The sequence below is a fragment of the Monodelphis domestica genome, chromosome 6 (genome assembly GCF_027887165.1).
Source record: "Monodelphis domestica isolate mMonDom1 chromosome 6, mMonDom1.pri, whole genome shotgun sequence".
In the NCBI taxonomy this organism is placed as follows: domain Eukaryota; kingdom Metazoa; phylum Chordata; class Mammalia; order Didelphimorphia; family Didelphidae; genus Monodelphis; species Monodelphis domestica.
In genome coordinates this window covers 87,871,983-87,893,799 of record NC_077232.1, presented here as the reverse complement: position 1 = coordinate 87,893,799, position 21,817 = coordinate 87,871,983, and the positions used below count along the sequence as shown (strand labels likewise).

General features: G+C 34.6%; 1 protein-coding gene across 10 annotated transcripts in view; it reads left to right on the top strand.

The window, feature by feature from the left end:
• Window positions 1-21,817, top strand: part of KIAA0232 (KIAA0232 ortholog) — a 105,957-nt gene that overhangs the window by 64,769 nt on the left and 19,371 nt on the right. For 9 of the 10 annotated variants that reach the window (XM_056802400.1, XM_056802402.1, XM_007496767.3 and 6 more), the window contains 3 exons: window positions 13,133-13,199; window positions 14,333-14,414; window positions 16,847-20,144. In XM_056802400.1, the coding sequence (XP_056658378.1) occupies window positions 13,133-13,199; window positions 14,333-14,414; window positions 16,847-20,144 (3,447 nt within the window). Of the gene's footprint in view, window positions 1-7,660; window positions 11,147-13,132; window positions 13,200-14,332; window positions 14,415-16,846; window positions 20,145-21,817 lie in introns of those variants that run through there. The other variant, XM_007496768.3, reaches the window with a different exon arrangement.

Genomic DNA, 21,817 nt, shown 5'->3' with positions numbered 1-21,817 from the left:
CCTCCACAAATTCCATCTTCAGCCATTTTTCCAAGTCTAGAACCTTCCAAGTCACTTTCACAATTTCCTTGTTCTACTCAATTCCTCCCTTATTTAATATATTTTATTATATGCCCATTTTGACTCTCCCATTATTATATCCCATATTATATTCCATTTGGTATGGGATTTGAGATATTGGTCTATATCTAGTTTTTGCCATATTGTTTTAACAGTTTTCTCAGCAGTTTTGGTCAAATACTGTTCTTTGGGCTTGTCAATTACTATATCGCTAAGGTCATTTACCTCTGTATATTGTATATTGAATCTATTTCATTGATCTACCATTCTATTTTTTAAACTAGTACCAGTTTGTTTTGATGATTACTGCTTTATATTAAAGACTGAGATCTGGTATAGTCTGTCCCCTGGTTTGTTCTGTCCCTCTAGTATTTATTTTGAAACACTATTTTAAGGTTAGTTGGAGAGAATTCTCAGAGGTTTGAGCTTTCTCTGCCTCTACTCTGCTGTTTTGGCTTTGCCTTGAAGTGAAACAATTTTAAAATTCTCAATAATTGATTTTATTAATTTTTCTTTTTTCCTCCCTCAAGCAGTGTGATAGATATATTTCATTATAAAAAGTGTTTTATTGATTCTTTTTTGATTGCTGTAATTTCCCAAAATATCCCTCCCAGGAAAAACATAGTATAATTAAGCAGCATAGATGAACACATAGATCATATCTGAAAACATATGCCTCAGCCCATACCTGGAGTCCATCACCTCTCTACAGAAAAGTGGAGGGAGGCCAGACTCACCTTAAAAGGAAATTAGTCAGTTAGAGATTTTACAGAGGAATGTCTAGGAACCCAAAGAGTGAGAAGCGGAGAACATTTAGCTTAAGTAAGAATTCTGAGAGGTATATGATCATTGTCTTCAAGTGTCTGAAAAGTTGACATATGGAAGAGAATCTCTATGGATCCAAAGGGTAGCATTACATTTAAAGTCAGGAGAGCTGAGTGTGAGTCTCTGCTCCGATGACCTACCTGGAAAGGCAATATGGCTTCATTATGGTTGGAGGGTTGAATTTTAATTTCTTTCATAAGATATGGATAATAATACCTGTTAGTTAACATCACAATATTGTTGTGAGCTCAGATGATATATTGTACATTATGTAAAGAGACTGACTACTAGCAGGCCTTAAAATATCAAACTATATTATTACTGGTGTGTAATCTTGGGGAAATCCCTTCCCCTTTTCTGGACCTTAGTTGCCTACTTTATAGAATGAGGAGAATAAGTCAAATGAACCCTAAATCTTTTAAACCTTTATGTTAGAAGGACAGTAATTTTACATTGATATATAGAATTTCTGCAGTGAATCATAATTGGAGTGATCTACTTCATAGATAGCTTCTCATTCACTGGCATCATGTGATTACCTGTTAGGAATATTGTTGAAATGATTCTTGACTTCTACGGTCCCTTCCAGCTATAAAATTCCCTGCAGCTACTTGATTTTATGAGTTTATATAAAACTACTTATAAATCTTAAAGCACTAGCTATTATTATCTTATTATCATGGGGTAGGGAATCTCTAGTCTTTGGCTTAATTTCATCTAGCCAAGTTAGGTTTTCTGAAATGGCTTTTTACTTCTAAATCATAATCAACAAATGCAGTTGCTTAAGTACCTGATAAAATTTGATTGAAAAGCTATTGATTCTCACATGTTCCCTGTATGTATATATATTTGTATATATGTATATATATACATTTGTATATACATTTGTATAAATGTATATACATTTCCCATCAGTCCTTTATTCCAAGATAATATTCTTACTAAAGTGAGTAGCAAACCCTAGGACTGTTGTTCCTCCCATGATTTATTGATCAGGTAGTTTTGAAAAGCACCAGTGGTGGTGGTGGTGGTAAGTGACACTTCTGATCACAGGAGAACTGGGCTTCAGGAGGTGATAGGTTCTAGTGATTGATAGAGATACTAAGCCTTTTTTGTACTGTATATGTTAAAAGTATCCTTGCTTAGATATATGTTGAATGAGATAGTCTCAAATCCTTCTAATTCTGATAATCTTTGATATGGATGGGAGATTTTTGGTCAAGCATGGAATTGTAAAGAGATAAAGGCTTTTGGCTCCTTGATGCCAGATATAACTTATGTGGGTAAACCTTTAGAGAAGGGATACCACTCTTTCTTTTGACTGTATTTGTGTTCTCTAGTCTTTTCTGACAGTCTCTCTATGTTCCCTTGCTCTTTTCCAGTTCTCCTTTCTGTGTATCTCTTTTTTCTTCATTTGAGCCATAACATATATTTTTAGCTTTGTGTAAATTAAATGATTATATTATTGATTTTAAAAGCAGGAAAGTTGTCTTTCTTTGTTTTGTTTTTCACTTGTGTGTCTTTGATTTTTTTTTCTCTTGTGGATAATTTGTTCTCCACAACACCAAAAAATATATATTCCATCACAATCTTTCTTATGTAAACTATGACTTAATGAATGACTTGAATTAAACAAATATATGCAAGCATTGTGAAAATTACTAGAATATAGATTACCTGCATTATATATAAACTATAAATGAATTAAAAGCTACCTTCCCTCAACTTTTGCTGTATTGGTGGCCTGATTTTTTAGACCTAGGAAACTAAGAATGATTTTTACATTTAAAAATTAGTTGCCTAATCTCTGCCCTTTGGGATCAAAAGCACATATATATATATGCATGCATGCACTTGTATACCCCTGTAGCAGTACTTCATGCCTAATTACCTAGGTGAGCTAATGTACTCCAGCCAAATAGATGCTGGTACCCCAGATGGCAAGTTTATAAGAATCATGAGATTTCTATAAATGGTTCATCTTAAATTTGCAATACCTCTTTGAACAAAGATATATTCCAATAGCACACCTAGTGGTCAAATTTGGTTACACAAAGTAGAAATACTATAGGAGACCAAAGAAAGTATTCTAATATATTAAAGTGATTGTGACGAGTATTGTGAACCTAGATAGTATTAAATCTCACTAAAATAGCATCATGTAGGCTAGAAAATACTAAGTAACATAGATTGTCACAATTATTTTCCCCATTGTACTTTTAGTAATATATTTTTTTAAAATAGCTTAAAACTATACTAAAGCTTTTGGCACACCCTATATAAAATAGTAGACACACAGACTGTGTTTTGATTATTGAAAGTCTTTTTTCCTCCATTAGCTGTTATGTTAGGTGAGGCACCAGGGAACAGAGAGCTATGACTGTGGTTCTTGTAGATGTAGGATTCTTAGCAATACAGATTTGGAACCTTAGCCCATCCATGAAGGTCTAACAGAACTCACTAAATAATTCTGTGGCCTCCTGCTTTAGTATTGAAGTTGGTGAATTCTGCTGGTACTACAAGCTGTGGATCCCTGGCCTTAACCAGCTATAGACTGTTATTTCTTTATTTGCCTCTTGCTAGCCCTATCTGGGACCCTATAAGTCATGGGGCTGACTCAGTCATATCTGTGTTCAATAAAGGGATGGTGAAAAGGAGATGATAGACAGGAAGGGGAAAGGCTAAATAAAGAAATCTAGCAAAGCCCCAGATGAGAAATAGGAGAATAGGTTCTAGTTCCAACCTGAACAATGCTCTGTGGGAGTGAGGGGATGTTCCTCAACAAAATTTTATTAAGTGCCTACCATGTGCCAGGTGCTTAGAACATAAATACAAACGTAAGAAAAATCCAACCAACCTAGTCAGAGAAATACAAGCCAATTTTTGATAAAATACTCAAACTACAGCGATTAAACACATACAAAACAATAGGACACTAACAATTGGGGGAATCATGAGAAACCTCTTAAATGAAGTAAATACAAACTTTGCCATCATGGCAACCAAGGGATCCAAAAGGCAAAGTCCGTAGTTTCCAAACATAAGGTCCAATATGTGCCAACATACAGAAGTCAGTCAGAAATGGCAAGTACCTAAAGGAAGTTTAATCAGATTATATAGAGACTGGTGCAATATTGTGTAGGGCTTTAAATGCCAAAAAGTGAAGTTTGTATTTTTTTGTTAGAGGAAATAGGGAACTCCTAGAGTTTCTAAAGAGGGCAGGGACATGGTTGGAATCTTGCTTTCAAAGTATTGATATGGTAACTATGTAGAGGATGGAGATGAAAGAGTAGGAGCATAAGCACCAATTAGGAGGCTATGGGAAAGCAGGGCAAGAGCCTGGAGCCATGGTGGATTAATGGAAGTTTATGAGCATATTTATTAAGTACAATGAGGCAATAAAGCAGCTAGAGGGAGGAGCAGGGATTTTACTTAATTTTTGCTGATGGATCATAATGTACAACTACCACTATTTGTTTATTGAGCATATACTATGTAGATAAGTGAGAAGAGGGTCTGCCTTGAAGCAAGAATTACCTAAATTTAATTTCTGTTTTTGACCTATACTAGCTATGTGACTGAGAAAATAACTTAAACCTTCAGTGCCTCAGATACCTAGCTAAAACCAAATGTCTATGAGTTGCTGGTCTACACTAGCAAAGGCAGTTTGTGCATGCCAATCAATAAAGCATTTTCAAAGGTACACAGAGAGAAGGGGGTGTCATTATTCAACTGAAAATGTTCCCTCCACAATTACCAGTAATCTCTTAATTGCTCACTCTCCTAGTTTTTTCTCAGTCATCCTCCTCTGTAATCTTTCTGTAACATCTGAAAATTGACAACCTTCTCCTTGATCCTCTTCCTTTTAACTCTTAACTGTTTTTCCTTATCTTACTACTTCCCATTATTCTCTATTGGTTCTTCATCTGTATCTCATCCACTAATAATTGTTGTCCTCCAGCCTCCCCCAGACTGTCATGGGCCCTATTTTCTTTTTATTCCATGTTCTTTTGGTGATCTCAGCTCTCATAGACTCAGTTATCATTTCTCAAAATTCCCACCCCATTTCCTCCAGGACCGAATATAAACTTCTTTGACATTTAAAGACCTTTACAGTCTGATCTCTGCCTTTCTTTTCAGTCTTCTTTCCTCTCCTAGTATCTGACTCTCAGGCTACATTGTTCTGCTCTTGACTTTGTTGCCTTTGCCCTGGCTATGCCCCATACTTGGAATGCTCTGCCTCTCTCATCTCTGCCTCTTCGCTGTGCTGGCTTGCTTCAAAACTCAGATCAAATCACACCTTTTGCAGGAGGCCTTTCTTGTTCCCCAAAGCTACTAGTGCCTTCTGCTCTCAGATTACTTTCTATTAATTCTGTATCTTGTATATATACCTTGTTCTTTATATATTGTTTACTATATTGGAATGAATTTTGTAAGAACAGGGATTATATATGTAAACATGTATATATATAAACATGTATATATATATATATATATATATATATATATATATATATATATATATATATATATATATTTTATACCATGTGACAGTTCATAGTTTTCTTATACAGTCATTACTCTTCCCTGGTCTTTTCTTCCTTGTATCCTCAAATGTTTGTAACTGTTGATGGCTATATTCATAACTTTCTTTGAAAAAATAAAGAACAACTATACTTGCAGTTAGAAGAACAAACTTGTTTCGAATCTTACTTCTTGACTACATATCTATGGATAAATCATTTTAACTTTTAGGGCCTTAGTTTTGCTCTCTAAGGTAGAGTTAACATTAGGTAATTTTAAGACATTTCAATTCAGACAGTTGTGATTCTGTGGAGAAAACAAAGACATCTCAGAGTGAAATGCAATACTATATTAGATTGGGGCAACTAAGTAGCAGAGTGGATAGAATGTCAGGACTGGAGAAAAGATATCCTGGGTTCAAATCTGCCTTCAGACACTTCCTAGAAATGTTACCATGAGCAAGTCATTTAATACCAAATGCCTAGCCCTTGCTGCTTTTCTGTCTTAGATTTAGTACTAAGGCAAAAGTAAGAGTTTACACACACACACACACACACACACACACACACACAAGTTTCTGCCCTTTTTTTCTCCTATGCATGATATATAAGATAAGTACTTTATCATTGCTTATTTTAGTAAGACAGTGTTAGCATCTGATGAAGAGGATATTGGCTTTGGCTTTACATAAAACAGCCTGATCTGCACTGAGGATTCAGTACTTAATTGTTCTAATTTTAAATTAGCAATATTTCACACTTGGTTTTAATCTGCATTACAGTATATTTCCTATGGATGATAAGAAGTCAGAAAAAGTTAATAAATAAAATGCTTATTTACTGCAGGAGAGCCTAGATTTGCCTTTTTCTGGGAGCACTAACACAGATAAACCTAAAGGTCTGTGATCTGATACCAAATTATTAGCCTCTCCAGGCCTCTCTATTTTTTTGTGTGATCTCTCTCTTATTCTGATGTCTCTTGCTTTAAAACACAAGTCCATGGACCTTAGAACAAGATCCCCTGGTTATGCCTTTCTCCTTCCAGTTGTCCAAGAAATGTCCTTACTCAAATGAAGAGTTGGCCATCTCTTTAAGAGAAACTATTTCCAACTTGGACACTTATCCCCAGGTACTAAAACTCCTTAGAGTTCTTCAGTTGTACTATGTTCAAAGGACTGTACAGGAGACTTTCATCTTTATGTCTCTTCACAGCTTGTATTCTTTCCTCTCCTTTCTTGTGTTTCTAAAGGGAAGAAAACAGGGAGAATCTATAATTGTTTTCTTTACTCATGTCCTTGGGCATTTGCTGAAGTTCCAGTGGCACAAAGCTAGGAAAAAATAACTAGATAAGGTGAGGATTCTCCCCCATCAAACTCCTACAGAAATTAGGGACAATCTAAAAAAGAAATAGGAATATATCAGATAATACCTTATATTTGCAGTTTATGAGGAATAGTAGTAAATGAGAGATGGGTGGGGTATATAAAGAATTTAGGTGTGAGGCTTGAAAAAAAGATAAAAGGAATGGTTAGATTTTTCAGAAAAGTATTATTTTTACCCCTTCCCCAGCCTGGGCAAATTTTCATATATCCAAAATGGTTAGTAATGGCTTTTTGATTATCTAGTTATTTGCCTAAATAAATGTTATATGTGCAATATGTGAATTATTGGTTTTCAGAAAATTAGACAGCAATAAATGCATTTAACACCTAAAACATAAGCAGCACTGAACTTAGGGCTGAATTGGTGAAGGCAGGTCATGGGTGCTGGAGCTGCACGGAGGGGACTGCTCAGTTTCCCCTCTCCACTGCCCCCAAGGAGATTTCTTGAATGCCCTGTCCCTCTGTCCTGCTACCCAGTTCCCCTGCAACACCCAGCTGTCTGGAATAATTCAGGGGGCTCCTAGGCAGCTTGAAGTCGCAGTTTGGGCATGTGAACTGGAAAATGTTTGCCAATGCTGACTTGGAGGTTCTTCGTAGTTTTTAATTCAGTACTGAATATAATTTAAATGAATGATGAAAAGGCATTTATTAAGGTCTGTCCTATGTGCCAACCATTGTACTAAATTCTGGGAATACAAATACAAAAAGCAAGACAGTTTCTGCCTTCAAGAAATTGATATGCTGGAAATAGGTTTTGATCAAGGACACATGTAAAACCCAGTGGAATTACGTGCTGCCTATGGGAGGGGGTTGGGGGAGATGAGGGAAAGAACATGATTCTTGTAACCAGGGGAAAATATTCTAAATTGACTAATTAAATAAAATTTTCCAAAAAAATAAATACATTTTTAAAAAAGAAATTGATATTCTAATAGAGAGATAAGATAAATAGCAGAGTGTTATTATGTTCTCAGAGGCCACAGAGATGGTGCATATGGTAGGGGTGCCTCCATGGTATGAATCTGGCTGCAGAGAAAGAGCAGCTGAACCTAAACAATGATGTGTGTTCTCATCTAATTATGATGAGTGTACTCCAATTAGAAGCCTGGATGTGGATGGAGATTATTCTTTAAGCATTTACTTTGTAGTACCATGCATGAGGTGGTCATATGATGAACATCAGTTATATCATACTTTTTTTTAAAGCTGTGCTCTCTGATGATTTGTCTTCTAGATAAACAAGAGATTGAATAAAATGCAGATATTTACTTAATTAACTTGGTGCCTGGTTGCCCTTTGTTATTACTCATTCCATCTGAGGATTTTTGTATTGTTACAAATCCTCAACTAGTCAATTGAAATCATATGTTTACTCTAGAATCTTTATTCAATCTAAAATGTTGGCAACAAGAAACGATAACAGTAGCAATTAGAGAAGAAAAAGAAATTGGATGTATTAAAATAGACAATGAGGAGACCAAGTTATCTCTCTTTGCAGATGATATGGTGATCTCCTTAAAGAATCCTAGAGAATCAACTAGACGCTAGTGGAAATAACATTAGCAAAGTTGCAGGATACAAAATAAACCCACATAAATCATTAGCATTTTTATGTATTTCCAAAACATCCCTGCAGCAAGAGTTTGAAAGAGAAATTCCATTTAAAATGACCCTAGACAATATAAAATATTTAGGAATCTATTTGCCAAGACAAATACAGGAATTATATGAACACAACTACAAAACATTTTCCACACAATTAAAACTAGATTTAAACAATTGGAAAAAAAAAACATTAATTGTTCATGGGTAGGATGAGCTAACATAATAAAAATGACAATCCTAATCAAAACAAAATGGTACCAGTTAAGAGACGGAAGGGATGATCAGTGGATTAGACGGAGTAAATGACCTTAGCAAGACAGTGTATGATAAACCCAAAGATCCGAGCTTTTGGGACAAAAATTCACTATTTGACAAAAACAGCTGGGAAAATTGGAAAACAGTATGGGAGAGATTAGGTTTAGATCAACATCTTACACCCCACACCAAGATAAACTCCGAATGGGTAAATGACTTGAATATAAAGAAGGAAACTATAAGTAAATTAGGTGAACACAGAATAATAATACCTGTCAGATCTTTGGGAAAGGAAAGATTTCATGACCAAACAAGAGTTAGAAAAAAAACATAAAATGTAAAATAAATAATTTTGATTACATTAAATTAAAAAGGTTTTGTACAAACAAAACCAGTGTGACAAAAATTAGAAGGGAAGCAACAAAGGCTTAATTATTCAAATATATAAGAAACTAAATCAATTGTACAAAAAATCAAGCTATTCCCCAAATGATAAGTGGGCAAGGGTCATGAATAGGCAATTTTCAGATAAAGAAATCAAAACTATTAATAAGCACATGAACAAGTGTTCTAAATCTCTTATAATCAGAGAAATTCCAATCAAAACAACTCTGAGGTATCACCTCACACCTAGCAGACTGGCTAACATGACAGCAATGGAAAGTAATGAATGCTGGAGGGGATGTGGCAAAGTTGGGACATTAATGCACTGCTGGTGGAGTTGTGAATTGATCCAACCATTCTGGATGGCAATTCAGAACTATCCCAAAGGGCACTAAAAGACTGTCTGCTGTTTGATCCAGCCATACCACTGCTGAATTTATACCCCAAAGAGATCATAAGGAAAAAGACTTGTACAAAAATATTTATAGCTGTGCTCTTTGTGGTGGCCAAAAATTGGAAAATTAGGAGAAGCCCTTTGATTGGAGAATGGCTGATCAAATTGTGGTATCTGTTGGTGATGGAACACTATTGTGCTATAAGGAATAATGAACTAGAGGAATTCCATGTGAACTGCAATGACCTCCAGGAATTGATGCAGAGTGAAAGGAGCAAAACCAGGAGAACATTATACACAGAGACAGATACACTGTGGCTCAATCAAATGTAATGGACTTCTCTACTAGCAGCAATGCAACAATCCAGGACAATTCTGAGGGACTTACAAAAAGAATGCTATCCACATCCAGAGAAAAAACTGTGGGAGTAGAAGCACAGAAGAAAAACAACTGTTTGACCACATGGGTCGATGGGGATATGATTGGGGATATAGACTTTAAATCAGGGGTCCCCAAACTTTTTACACAGGGGGCCAGTTCACTGTCCCTCAGACTATTGGAGGGCCAGACTATTAAAAAAAAACAAACTATGAACAAATCCCCATGCACACTGCACATATCTTATTTTAAAGTTAAAAGACAAAACAGGAACAAATACAATATTTAAAATAAAGAACAACTAAATTTAAATCAACAAACTGACAAAATAATGGCCCCTATGCTTTGTAGCGCCACCACATACAGTAAGTACTCCAGGAGCACAGGATCGTCTCACTGACCACCAATGAAAAAGGTGCCCCTTCTGGAAGTAAGGTGGGGGCCGGATAAATGGCCACAGTTTGGGGGACCCCTGCTGTAAATTATCACCCTAGTGCAAATATCAATAATATGGAAATTGGTCTTGATCAATGTCACATGTAAAACCCAATGGAATTGCATGTTGGCTATGGGAAGGAGGGAGAGAAAGAAAATGAATTACATAACCATGTAAAAATTTTCTTAGTAAAATTAAATTTTAAAAAGAGTTATATGCATTACTGTTAATAAACTGATCTGGCTTGGAAAAAAATAAAATGTTGGCAGCAGTTGCTACTAACACTTCTACACCACCTCTTCCCCCTCCCCCGATTATATTAACATTTCCATTATGGAGCAGCAAATTGCAGTTTTTGCTTTGCTCCACCTCTTCTCCTCCTAGTTACTTGTCCATGTTTCTAACTATGTCATTATGGTAACATAGTATTTTTAAAATAAAAATAAATTATTTAAAATATAGAAAACAGTTGAAGAAACCAAGAAAACACACACATATGTGTATTTTTAAAAACTTGGTTATTAGCATAAAATCATACTTAAGAGTCAAATCAAAGGCAGCACCAAAACCATACCATCCTAATAGAATAACTACTTTAATATTCAGTCTGAATTGAAAGCCTGTGATAAGGTGTCAACAATTATATCACCATTCAGGCAATTGTAATAAAAACTGATATGAATACATTTAGCCTTTCTGAGGCAATGTGACACTGAGCTGGAGAGTGTTGAAGCACAGAAATAAACGATCCCTAGAGGCTGGCATTCTGCCCTGGAGACTGTTTTGTAGCCCAGGCTTGCTCTACAGAATAGAATACAGCATGTCAGCTGACACAAGTATTAGTTTCAAGATCAGGAGGAAATGGAGTGTAATTCCAAAACTTGTCACTCCTTGAAAAGTATGGTAAGCCAATTTTTTCATATGGAATTGTAGATTGGAGTGATGTCAATGTTTGGTGCTTACATCAGCCACGGGTTCTTCTTTTGTGTTTTTCATGATCTTTATTGGGCAGCAGAGTAAAAGTGAGAGAAAGATTTGGAACTCTTTTTCCTTTCTCCCTCTGCCTTTTTTCGTTATAAAATGTATTATATCTCACACATAAATGTAACCTGATGTTAATGTTCATCTTTTCATTGTAATGCATTTCTATCTTCTTAATCTGTGTAACTATGTGATTGCTTATTTAAGTTATTTTTAATGCCGGTGCTAAGTCATTTTAAGTTAAGCAAATGGTGTAAAGATTTATTTTTAGGCCCTCAAGGTTCCAGTGATGGTGATGAGTTAAAGAAGTGCTTTGTCATGTGTGTTTGTTTTAATTGTTTTTAAACAGAGAAGTCCTGTTTAAATCTTTAGTTGAGGTAAAATAGGACTTTTATCCTTCCTATTTAAATCTGATGACTAAAGTTTCTTAGAAATATATTTACATATGTTCATCAATTTTTCTGATTTTATTCCTTATTTTTTGAGATATATATTCATGAAAATTACATTTTTTGATGAAAAAATCTCTAACTACCTGATTTTTAAAACAATGACTTTTTCCTATCATTAAGATTTTCTTGTTTTTAGCTTCTGATTATCCTTTGCTTTCCCTAGTTTGGACTCTGCTCTCAACTTTCCCTGACATTCCCATTTCTTCTACTTCTAAATTGCAATTAATTCAATAATAAGTTCACAATTTATATTTTTATTGAATTTATATAAAAATACTTACTGTCCATTCAGACAATGATTTAACGTTTCTTTTCTGCTGAATGCATACCCTGTTTGTTCTTTCCCAAAGGGTATATGCTTCTAGAGGTTAAAGACTAGATCTTTAAAATTTTTTTTATATCATTGTTAATCAATGACAAATGAAGAGGAGTAATGTAAACTTTTTGTGGACATCTAATTGTATCCATATTTTGTTTATTCAATGCCTTATTTTGCCCAGTGAATGATGTCATGTTCTTTAATAATTATGATGATGATGATGATAACTGGCATATATATATATTGCTTTAAGGTTTTCAGAATGCTTTATATACCTTATCTCACTTAATCTTTAAAACATCATGAGGTAGATGAAGCTTTCTCACTTTATAGATAATGAAACTAAGTCTTGGGGAGTATACTTTCCCCGTGAACACATTGCTTATGTCAGAGGGGAATTTGAAACAAGGTCCTCCTAACTCAAATCCATTATTACTTGCACTATGAGGCTTTTACCAGGAAATATTTTATTTCATTAATTCTCATAACTTTGTGAGGTAGGTTGCACAAATACTATCTTCATTTTAAAGAGTGACAGAGGCCTTAGGGAGGAAGTGAGTTGCTTGAGGTCACATTGTTAGAAAAGGAGGCAGGCTTTCTGAGCCCAAGTGTTATATATACTCTTTCTACTACTGTTTAGCATCATGTAATAGTAATATAATGAGAGAACATGTTAAATTTATAATAAAACCGTTGGTTTTATTTATATAATTTTATTTTTATATATATAAAATATATAAATATAATTTATAATAAAAAAAAACTGTTTGTTGTTTTTTAGCAAGAAATTTAGACCAGACCACTCAGGATGCTTTCTTCTGTGAATGTTTATATCTCTTTTGAGTTTTCCCTCAGAATTCCAAATGTGCTTGTTGAGCTCAGAATCTGACCAGGTCACCCTTCTTACTGCTCCCAGGAAGGGATCCCCAGCCAGGCAAATGTCATGCTTCTCAGGTTGGAAGGTTTCACCAAATAAATTGAAATGTATCTAGTCACACTAGGAGGATAATATATTGCTAACTAAATATTTATTTGCTTGTAAAACTTAGGAGAACTATGTATCATTATCAAAACAAATGCTATAATTTTCAAAACCTTATTATTAGTAATAACTTGTGTATTTCTCTTCTTATACAGAGCTCTGGGATTGAAACTTTAGTGGAGGAGCTCTGCTCCAGACTGAAAGACCTTCAGAGTAAGCAAGGTGAGGGATTCGTATTTGCAACAAAAGGTTCTAACATTCAGTAAGGATCATAAGAGTTTAAATTTGATTATTACCATAGAATTGATTAGGCCAAATATAGGCAAAAAAAATCAGTGAATCAGCAATGCAGCATCATGCCATCTGCAATGGTGATAAAGAAATTAGATCCTTTTTTTCCTTCATGCTGATATAGGAAAGCCCCAGAACCCAATTGTTCAGATGATTGGTAGCCATTTAATTTTGTTTGCATGATGACCTAGAGTTGCAAGAAATTTCAAGTATCCTCCTTTTCTTAGGCAATATTAACTACTCATTTAGTTACTGAAACTAATTTGATTATTTCCATGTTAGAAGTCATTTGAAATTTGACAAACTAAATTATCAGGAAGTGGGGGATATATGTGTATATGTCATGTGTCCCCACAGTGAAGGGGACATATATACATATGTGTGTGTGCATATAACCTTTGTGACTGCCTGGTTCTTCTACAAGTTTCCTATAGGAGAAACAAGTTCCTCACAAAAGCTAAGGAGCCCTTTTTTCCTATTGCTCTTCTTATTACTGACTTCCCACACTTGCTACCTGCCTAAGTATATATTTCTTTTGCCCCATGCCTAAAACCACAGTACTTTTTAGCAATTTATATGAGGAAAGTGATAAAACTTCTGAATTTTCCTAGACACTAAGGTAACTGCACTGTCACATTAAGACATTTTATTTCAATTAGTTAATTTTAGCCAGTATTTGGTAATATAAAGTCCATGAATCTTTAGGATTTCAAAATGGTAAGATAATATTTTCTGGATCTTAAAACAGATGTCTGTATTCTTAAGCTTCTAAGTTAATCAGGAAACCTCAAGGGATTTAATATTATCTTAGTTCCTAAGTATATACATAATTAATAACAGATGTAACTTCTGAAAATTTCTAACCTTTAATTAGTGACATTTGGCACAAGAAGATGGCTCTTGACAAACATGACAAGTGTTTGTTGCTTTTTAAGTAGATAAAATAATATAGTCATGTTCTAGATGAATAATAATTTTAGAACTTGTAATTGAGTTTTTGAAATATAAGCAAATAAATATTTTAAAAGTGAAATAAAAACATTTTAAATTTTGTTTTGTAACAGAAGAGAAGATTAACAAAAAATTAGAGGAATCTCCCTCTCCAGAGGCAGAAATATCTCCCACAGCAAAGGATCAAGTGGAAATGTATGTGGGATCTTATTTTCTTTTTAAAGTGTAAATTTAAGTTGGTTAAAACCAAATGAATAGAGAAGAAAATTTTGATTTTTTTTTTTTAGCCTTCACTTTTCCTGGAGCTCCTGTGTACATACATATATCTTTTTGTGTTTTCTATGGTATGTGTTTAGAATTAAAGTCAGGTATCTAATAGGAAGCCTCAATTTTTCAACCTGTTGTTACTGTTGTTGACAATGTTATTTTAATTGTGTGGAAACAGGTTTTTATCTTTTTTTTTAAAAGCAGAACAAAATATTTTATACACATTTCAGCACTGAGCTTCCTTTTCATCGGAGGAAATTTAAATGCTTCAAAATTACTTTATCCTGAATATAGATAAAAGTCAGATAACAGGGAAGTATTATTCCAGATTTGCAAATATGGAATTTAAGACTTAGACCAAATTGTTCTAGGTGATATGGCAATTCCTTAGTAGAATTAGACATAGAAACAGATTTCCTGATTGCTAATGTAGTTCTCTCTCTTATATTGATATAAGACTTAGTGACTGTACAGTACAAGATTAAATTAAATACTGTGTTAAATGAGTTGTCTAATAAAACCACAGCAATTAGAAGTCCATTCATATTAACCCACTCTGAAGTGCATGTTGGTCAGAAAATTTCATCCAGATACACAAAAGAAAAGCTACCATACAAACACATGTTTGAAGAGCAAGAGAAACTTAAATTGGCATCAGAGATCTTTCAAAATCTTGAGTTTGTAATTATAAAAAGAGAAAAGTAACTCATTTTAATAATTCTCTTTACTTTTAAATTACAGGTTAATCTCTATAAAATATCAATTTGTTCTCTAGCTGGACAATGAATCAGTGATGAATTCTTTTTGAGTAAATCCTTATAGCTAGCTGCTTAGTTACTCTTGATAAACATCAAAAACCTTTTTAAAATTACATGTGACTTGTCACTCTGTGTATAGTTTTGTTAATTATGCTTTTTAAAATACAATAAACTTTTGTCCTGTTTCCTTTGAATAATAAACCAACCTTCCATCTCTACAGTAAAATTAATTCAATCATTCAACAAATGTTCAGATATTTACTATGTATAAAGCATTGTGTTAGATGCTGTCAGAAAGCCAAAGATAAATGAAACATAGTTGCTGAGTGGTGATCCTAATACGATGTATGCAATATTGTCAGAAAAGAATTAGAGATTACATTTAGAATTGGTGTAGAGGAAAGAACACTAAAGTTGAAATTAAAAAAAAAAAAAAACCTTGGGTTCAAATCCCAGGCTTGACAATTTACAGTTGTATGATTGTGAATAGGTAAATGAATGAGCCTCAATTCCCCCATCTATAATATGGAAAGAATTGCCAATGTTATTATAAAAGTAATGTTTTATAAACTTTAAAAATATGTTTAAATGATTTTTAATTGTCAGTAATGTTTTAGCAAACTACCTTATATCACATAACCTCATGCTTGAATTACTAAAGTAGCCTCCCTAACTGGATTTGTCTATTACCTATCTGTTCTACATACTCCTACCAGGTGAATATTGTTGACACATTGCTTTTATTATTTTGTTGTCCTGTTCAAAAACCTTAACTGGTTTTTAGTTTCATATTATTGAAAATGAATATTTTTTTGGCTTTGCTTTCAAGTGTCTCAACAAAGGAATTCTATTCTGGTTTGGTTTTTTCCTATATTATCTCCCATAAGAACTGTATTGTAGTTTGGTTGGTTTCTCCAATGTTTCATGAATGTGACATGCTTATTTGTAAAATCATAAGATTTAGAGTTGGAAGGTGGTTTAGTTCAACCCATCATTTTATAGATGAGGAAACTTGATGTCAGAAGAGTTTAAGTGACACTTAAGATCACAGATCTTGTAGCAAAGCCAGGTCCATAGAATCCAGTACAGTGTTCTTTCCACTATACTACAGCAGTCTCAATAACTTTGGTATGTTCCTCTTGTCTGCCATGTCCTCCTCCTTTCTTACTCCAAATTCTATTCATTTGGTAAGGCCTAGTTCAAGTCCCACCATCTCCATGAACTCTTTCTGTACTTAGTCTACCCCTTCATGATCTGTCTCTATAATATTTAAGAGTAGTTGGTCTTGTATTGTTCACCATTACTTTACAGGTCTTATTATGTCATCCTAACTTTAAGGAGCCCTTGAGAATAGAGACTGAATCTTATCATTTCTTTTTTAGTCTTCACCTAGAGGAAAACTGGAAACAGAAAAACTCAGATATGATTTAGCATGAACTATGTTTCATCCTACTCCAATTCACTAAATTGGCTGTTTCCAAGTGCAATATATACCATCTCTTTTACTAGATTGCCCAGTTTTCTGATATCATTCCTGATAATGGAGAATGTATCATGCTTATATTTTTAAATGCTAATTTTTGAAAGTTTCTTTACTTTTAGGTACTACGAAGCATTTCCACCACTGTCTGAGAAACCAGTTTGCCTGCAAGAAATCATGACCGTATGGAATAAATCTAAAGTTTGCTCTTACTCTAGCTCATCCTCATCATCCACAGCTCCACCAGCTACCACAGACACGTCCTCTCCCAAGGACTGCAATAGTGAAAGTGAAGTCATTAAAGAGAGAAGTAGTGAAATGTCCAACACTGTACATGAGCGATTCCAGCTGAAAAAAAATAAAAATGAGAAAGAGAACAAGTTTAATAATGGCACAATTGAAGAGAAGCCTGCTTTCTATAAAAAGCAAGCCCGACACAAATCTGAAGGAAAAATTCGCCCTCGATCCTGGTCATCAGGTTCTAGTGAAGCAGGATCAAGTTCAAGTGGTAATCAGGGAGAATTAAAAGCATCAATGAAATGTGTTAAAGTAAGGCATAGAACACGAGAGATTCGAAACAAAAAAGGGCGAAATGGTCAAAACAGGATTTCAGTGAAGACCAGTGAAAGGGCTGAAAGAAAGTTTCATGCTGGAAGTAGCAGCAGCAGTAGCAGTGGGTCCATCAAACAGCTGTGCAAAAGAGGCAAAAGACATTTGAAAGAAATTGGAAGAAATGATACTGGCAACACCGAAGGAAAAGATCTGTACTTAGAGAGCAGGAATGAAAAAGAATATAAAGAGGAGCCATTATGGTATACGGAACCAATTGCAGAATATTTTGTTCCTCTGAGCAGAAAAAGTAAACTTGAGACTACATACCGAAACAGGCAAGATACATGTGATCTAGCATCAGAAGCAGTAGAAGCATTGTCAGAATCAGTGCATGGTCTTTGTATTAGCAACAATAATATTCATAAAACATACCTCGCAGCAGGTACTTTCATTGATGGTCACTTTGTAGAAATGCCTGCAGTTATAAATGAGGATATTGACCTCACTGGGACCTCATTATGTTCTCAACAAGAGGACACTAAATATTTAGATGATGTTCATCTCTCAGAACTAACACACTTCTATGAAGTGGATATTGATCAATCCATGTTGGATCCTGGTGCCTCAGATACGATGCAAGGAGAAAGTCGGATTTTGAATATGATTCGACAAAAGAGTAAAGAGAAAACTGATTTTGAGGCAGAATGTTGCATAGTGTTAGATGGAATGGAGTTGCAAGGGGAAAGTGCAATATGGACAGATTCTACCAGCTCTGTTGGTGCTGAGGGGTTAATCTTGCAAGACCTTAGTAATTTAGCTCAATTTTTGGAGTGCTGTTCATCTTCAAGCTCTGGTGATGCAGATGGGGAAAGTTTTGGAGGTGATTCTCCTATTAGACTCTCACCTATCTTAGACAGCACAATGCTTAGTTCACACATGCTTGCTGGCAATCAAGAGCTCTTTTCAGATATTAATGAAGGGTCTGGTATAAACTCTTGTTTTTCAGTGTTTGAAGTGCAATGCAGTAATTCTGTTTTACCATTTTCTTTTGAAACACTCAACTTGGGAAATGAAAATACAGATTCTAGTAGTAGTGCTAATATGCTTGGAAAAACACAGTCTAGGTTGCTAATATGGACCAAAAATAGTGCCTTTGATGAAAATGAACACTGTTCCAATCTTTCAACAAGAACTTGTAGTCCATGGTCACACTCAGAAGAAACACGTTCAGACAATGAGACTTTAAATATTCAGTTTGAAGAATCCACGCAGTTTAATGTAGAAGATATTAATTATGTAGTTCCCAGAGTCTCCTCAAATTATGTAGATGAAGAACTTCTAGATTTTTTGCAAGAAGAAACTTGCCAGAAAAATGATAGAACTTTAGGAGAGATGCCTAATTTGGTTTTCAAAAAAAAATCTAAACTAGAATCTGTCTGTGGTATTCAGCTAGAACAAAAAACAGAAAGTAAAGACTATGAAGCTACACAAGTTTGTAGTGATAGCAGTCCACCAGGAGATGGCTACAGCTCAGGGGTTATTAAAGACATTTGGACAAATATGGCAGACAGAAATTCTGTAGCAATGGTAGAAATAGAAAGAATAGATGATGAGTTGTTTTCAACAGATGTAAATAACTACTGCTGCTGTTTGGATACTGAAGCTAAAATGGAAACCCTCCGTGAGCCTAATAAGGCAGTGCAGAGATCAGAGTACCATCTATGGGAGGGACAGAAAGAGAACTTGGAGAAAAGAGCATTTGTTCCAAGTGAGCTATCTAAGGTAGATGGTGGCGACTATACTACACCTTCCAAACCTTGGGATGTAAATGAAGATAAAGAAAATGCATTTATTCTTGGTGGAGTTTATGGAGAACTCAAAACATTTAATAGTGATGGGGAATGGGCAGTAGTACCACCTAGTCACACAAAAGGAAGCCTACTACAGTGTGCAGCTTCTGATGTAGTGACAATAGCTGGTACAGATGTCTTTATGACTCCAGGAAACAGCTTTGCACCAGGTCACAGGCAGTTATGGAGACCATTTGTATCATTTGAACAAAATGATCAATCTAAGAGTGGGGAAAGTGGATTAAATAAGGGGTTTTCTTTTATCTTCCATGAAGACTTACTAGGAGCTTGTGGTAACTTTCAAGTTGAAGATCCTGGGCTTGAATATTCATTCTCTTCCTTTGACCTAAACAATCCATTTTCACAAGTTCTTCATGTAGAATGTTCATTTGAACCAGAAGGGATTGCATCTTTCAGCCCTAGTTTTAAACCTAAATCAATCCTCTGCTCTGATTCAGACAGTGAAGTTTTTCATCCCAGGATATGTGGTGTTGACAGAACACAGTATAGGGCCATAAGGATTTCTCCAAGGACTCACTTTCGCCCAATTTCTGCATCTGAACTGTCTCCAGGAGGAGGAAGTGAGTCAGAATTTGAATCTGAAAAAGATGAAGCAAATCCTCTCCCTTCTCAAGTTGATGTGTTTGAAGATCCACAAGCAGATCTCAAACCCCTGGAAGAAGATGCAGAGAAAGAAGGGCATTACTATGGAAAGTCAGAGCTTGAGTCTGGAAAATTCCTTCCCAGATTGAAAAAATCTGGAATGGAGAAGAGTGCTCAGACATCACTAGATTCCCAGGAGGAATCAGCTGGGATTTTGCCAATAGGAAAGCAAGATCAGTGTTTGGAGTGTAGCATGAAAGAATCTTCAGAAACAGACCATATAGAAAACTCAGAAGTGAATTGCAAAATATTGGCACCGTGTGAAGAAGAAATAAATAATTTTTGCAGTTGTAAAGCAGGTTGTCAGTTCCCTGCATATGAAGATAATCCTGTTTCTTCAGGAGAGCTAGAAGAGGTATGTGTGTGTGTGGTTGTATGTGTACATGTACATGTATGCACATGTGCTTGTGCATGCATAGATGGGTACCAAGTGAGCATTTTCATATTGATGGTCATAGAATAAGTAACAGTAATATCAAGCATTGAAAAGGCAACTAATAGTTGTTAAGGAATAAGTTTAAAGATACTATAACAAAATCATTTGAAAATAATTATTTTTCCAGTTATATAAACCTTTTATCTTTTATAGATTTAAAATTACACTGATACCTAATATGATTTGTGTCATCAGTAGACTTCATTTATGTTTGTTTTTCCCTTTTTGGAATATTAGCATTTTAAGCAGCCCACAGGTCACTGTAACATAAGCTTCTACAACTTTAAAAACACTGAATTTGTAAAGTCCTAATTTGTTATTTCTTTGTGTGGAAATGATGCTAGGTTCTCAACCATTATCCCAGCATAACACAAGCCCTCACAAGTCCACCAAGCATTATAGGCTTTGAGTAATCAGTAATTGTAAGATGGATTATATATCTGCCACCCAAGGAATAGCTACTTCAGTTCAGAGAGCCTTTTTACCAGAGGATTGACTACTAGGTGATGAAATTTTTTAGCTCTAGCATCATGAAGACCATCTACATGATAGAAAGGCTATAGATGAAAGAAAGTAGGATAAAATTATAAATCTTGTAAAGTTTTGTAGTGTAACATGTAAAAACTAATTTAGACCATAGATAAATTTAGGAATGGCTATTAATATTACAGACTATATTTTTGCTTTAAGAAAACCTTTATCACAAAGCTTCTTTAAATAGCAAGATCCCCTAAGTACATTTAAAATATCCAATTTATATAGAAATAAAGCTCACTCATATTCAAAAAGATATTCTTTATGTAAAGTAAAAATATGTTTGAACTCTAGATGATATTGCCCTGACCAATATCACTTTTGCAATAAATGCTTTTTCTACCTTATAACCATATCCCTTCATCATATTGTAAAGTTCCAATGTAACTCATTAGCTAGTCACCTGTGACACAAGTAATCTATCACAGTCCAAGCTTGCCGCCATCCTGTAATATTTTATATGCCCATTTATTGGTGGGGATGTTTGTCAAGGTACTCTTGCATACCTGAACAAGGTTTTATGGAAAATGCTATTGATATTTTATTGAATATTATTTTGAGAAAATTTACTTAATTTAAAGAATTCCATTAATATATTTTACTATATTTCATTAATGGAAATTTCCATTAATGGTCAGTTCTCATTTCCTACCAAGAAATGGTTCAAGAACTAATTGATTCTTAGTAGCAATAGTTAATAAATTTTAATGTGTTTTACAAAAAAAAATAGATTGGCATGTTTCTCTTCAAAGTATAAGTATGGCAATGCCTTTACTTTACAAAATGGCAGCTTTTTGAGAAGTACTTGGGTATATACACTCACTGCCAAAGTATGAGAATATATGAGTGTTCATCATGCAGCCATTGTTAGGTATCAAAGAAATCTTACACAGTTTATAGTTAAACAACTGTGACATATCCAAAGAGAAACTTATAATACTAACAAGGTTAGAATAATTTCCTAGAGGAAAAGGCAAACATTTTCTGTTTTGAAATAATTCCAGGCTATTCCTCTGGATTTAATCACACCATACTTGAATAACAATTTTTTCATTACT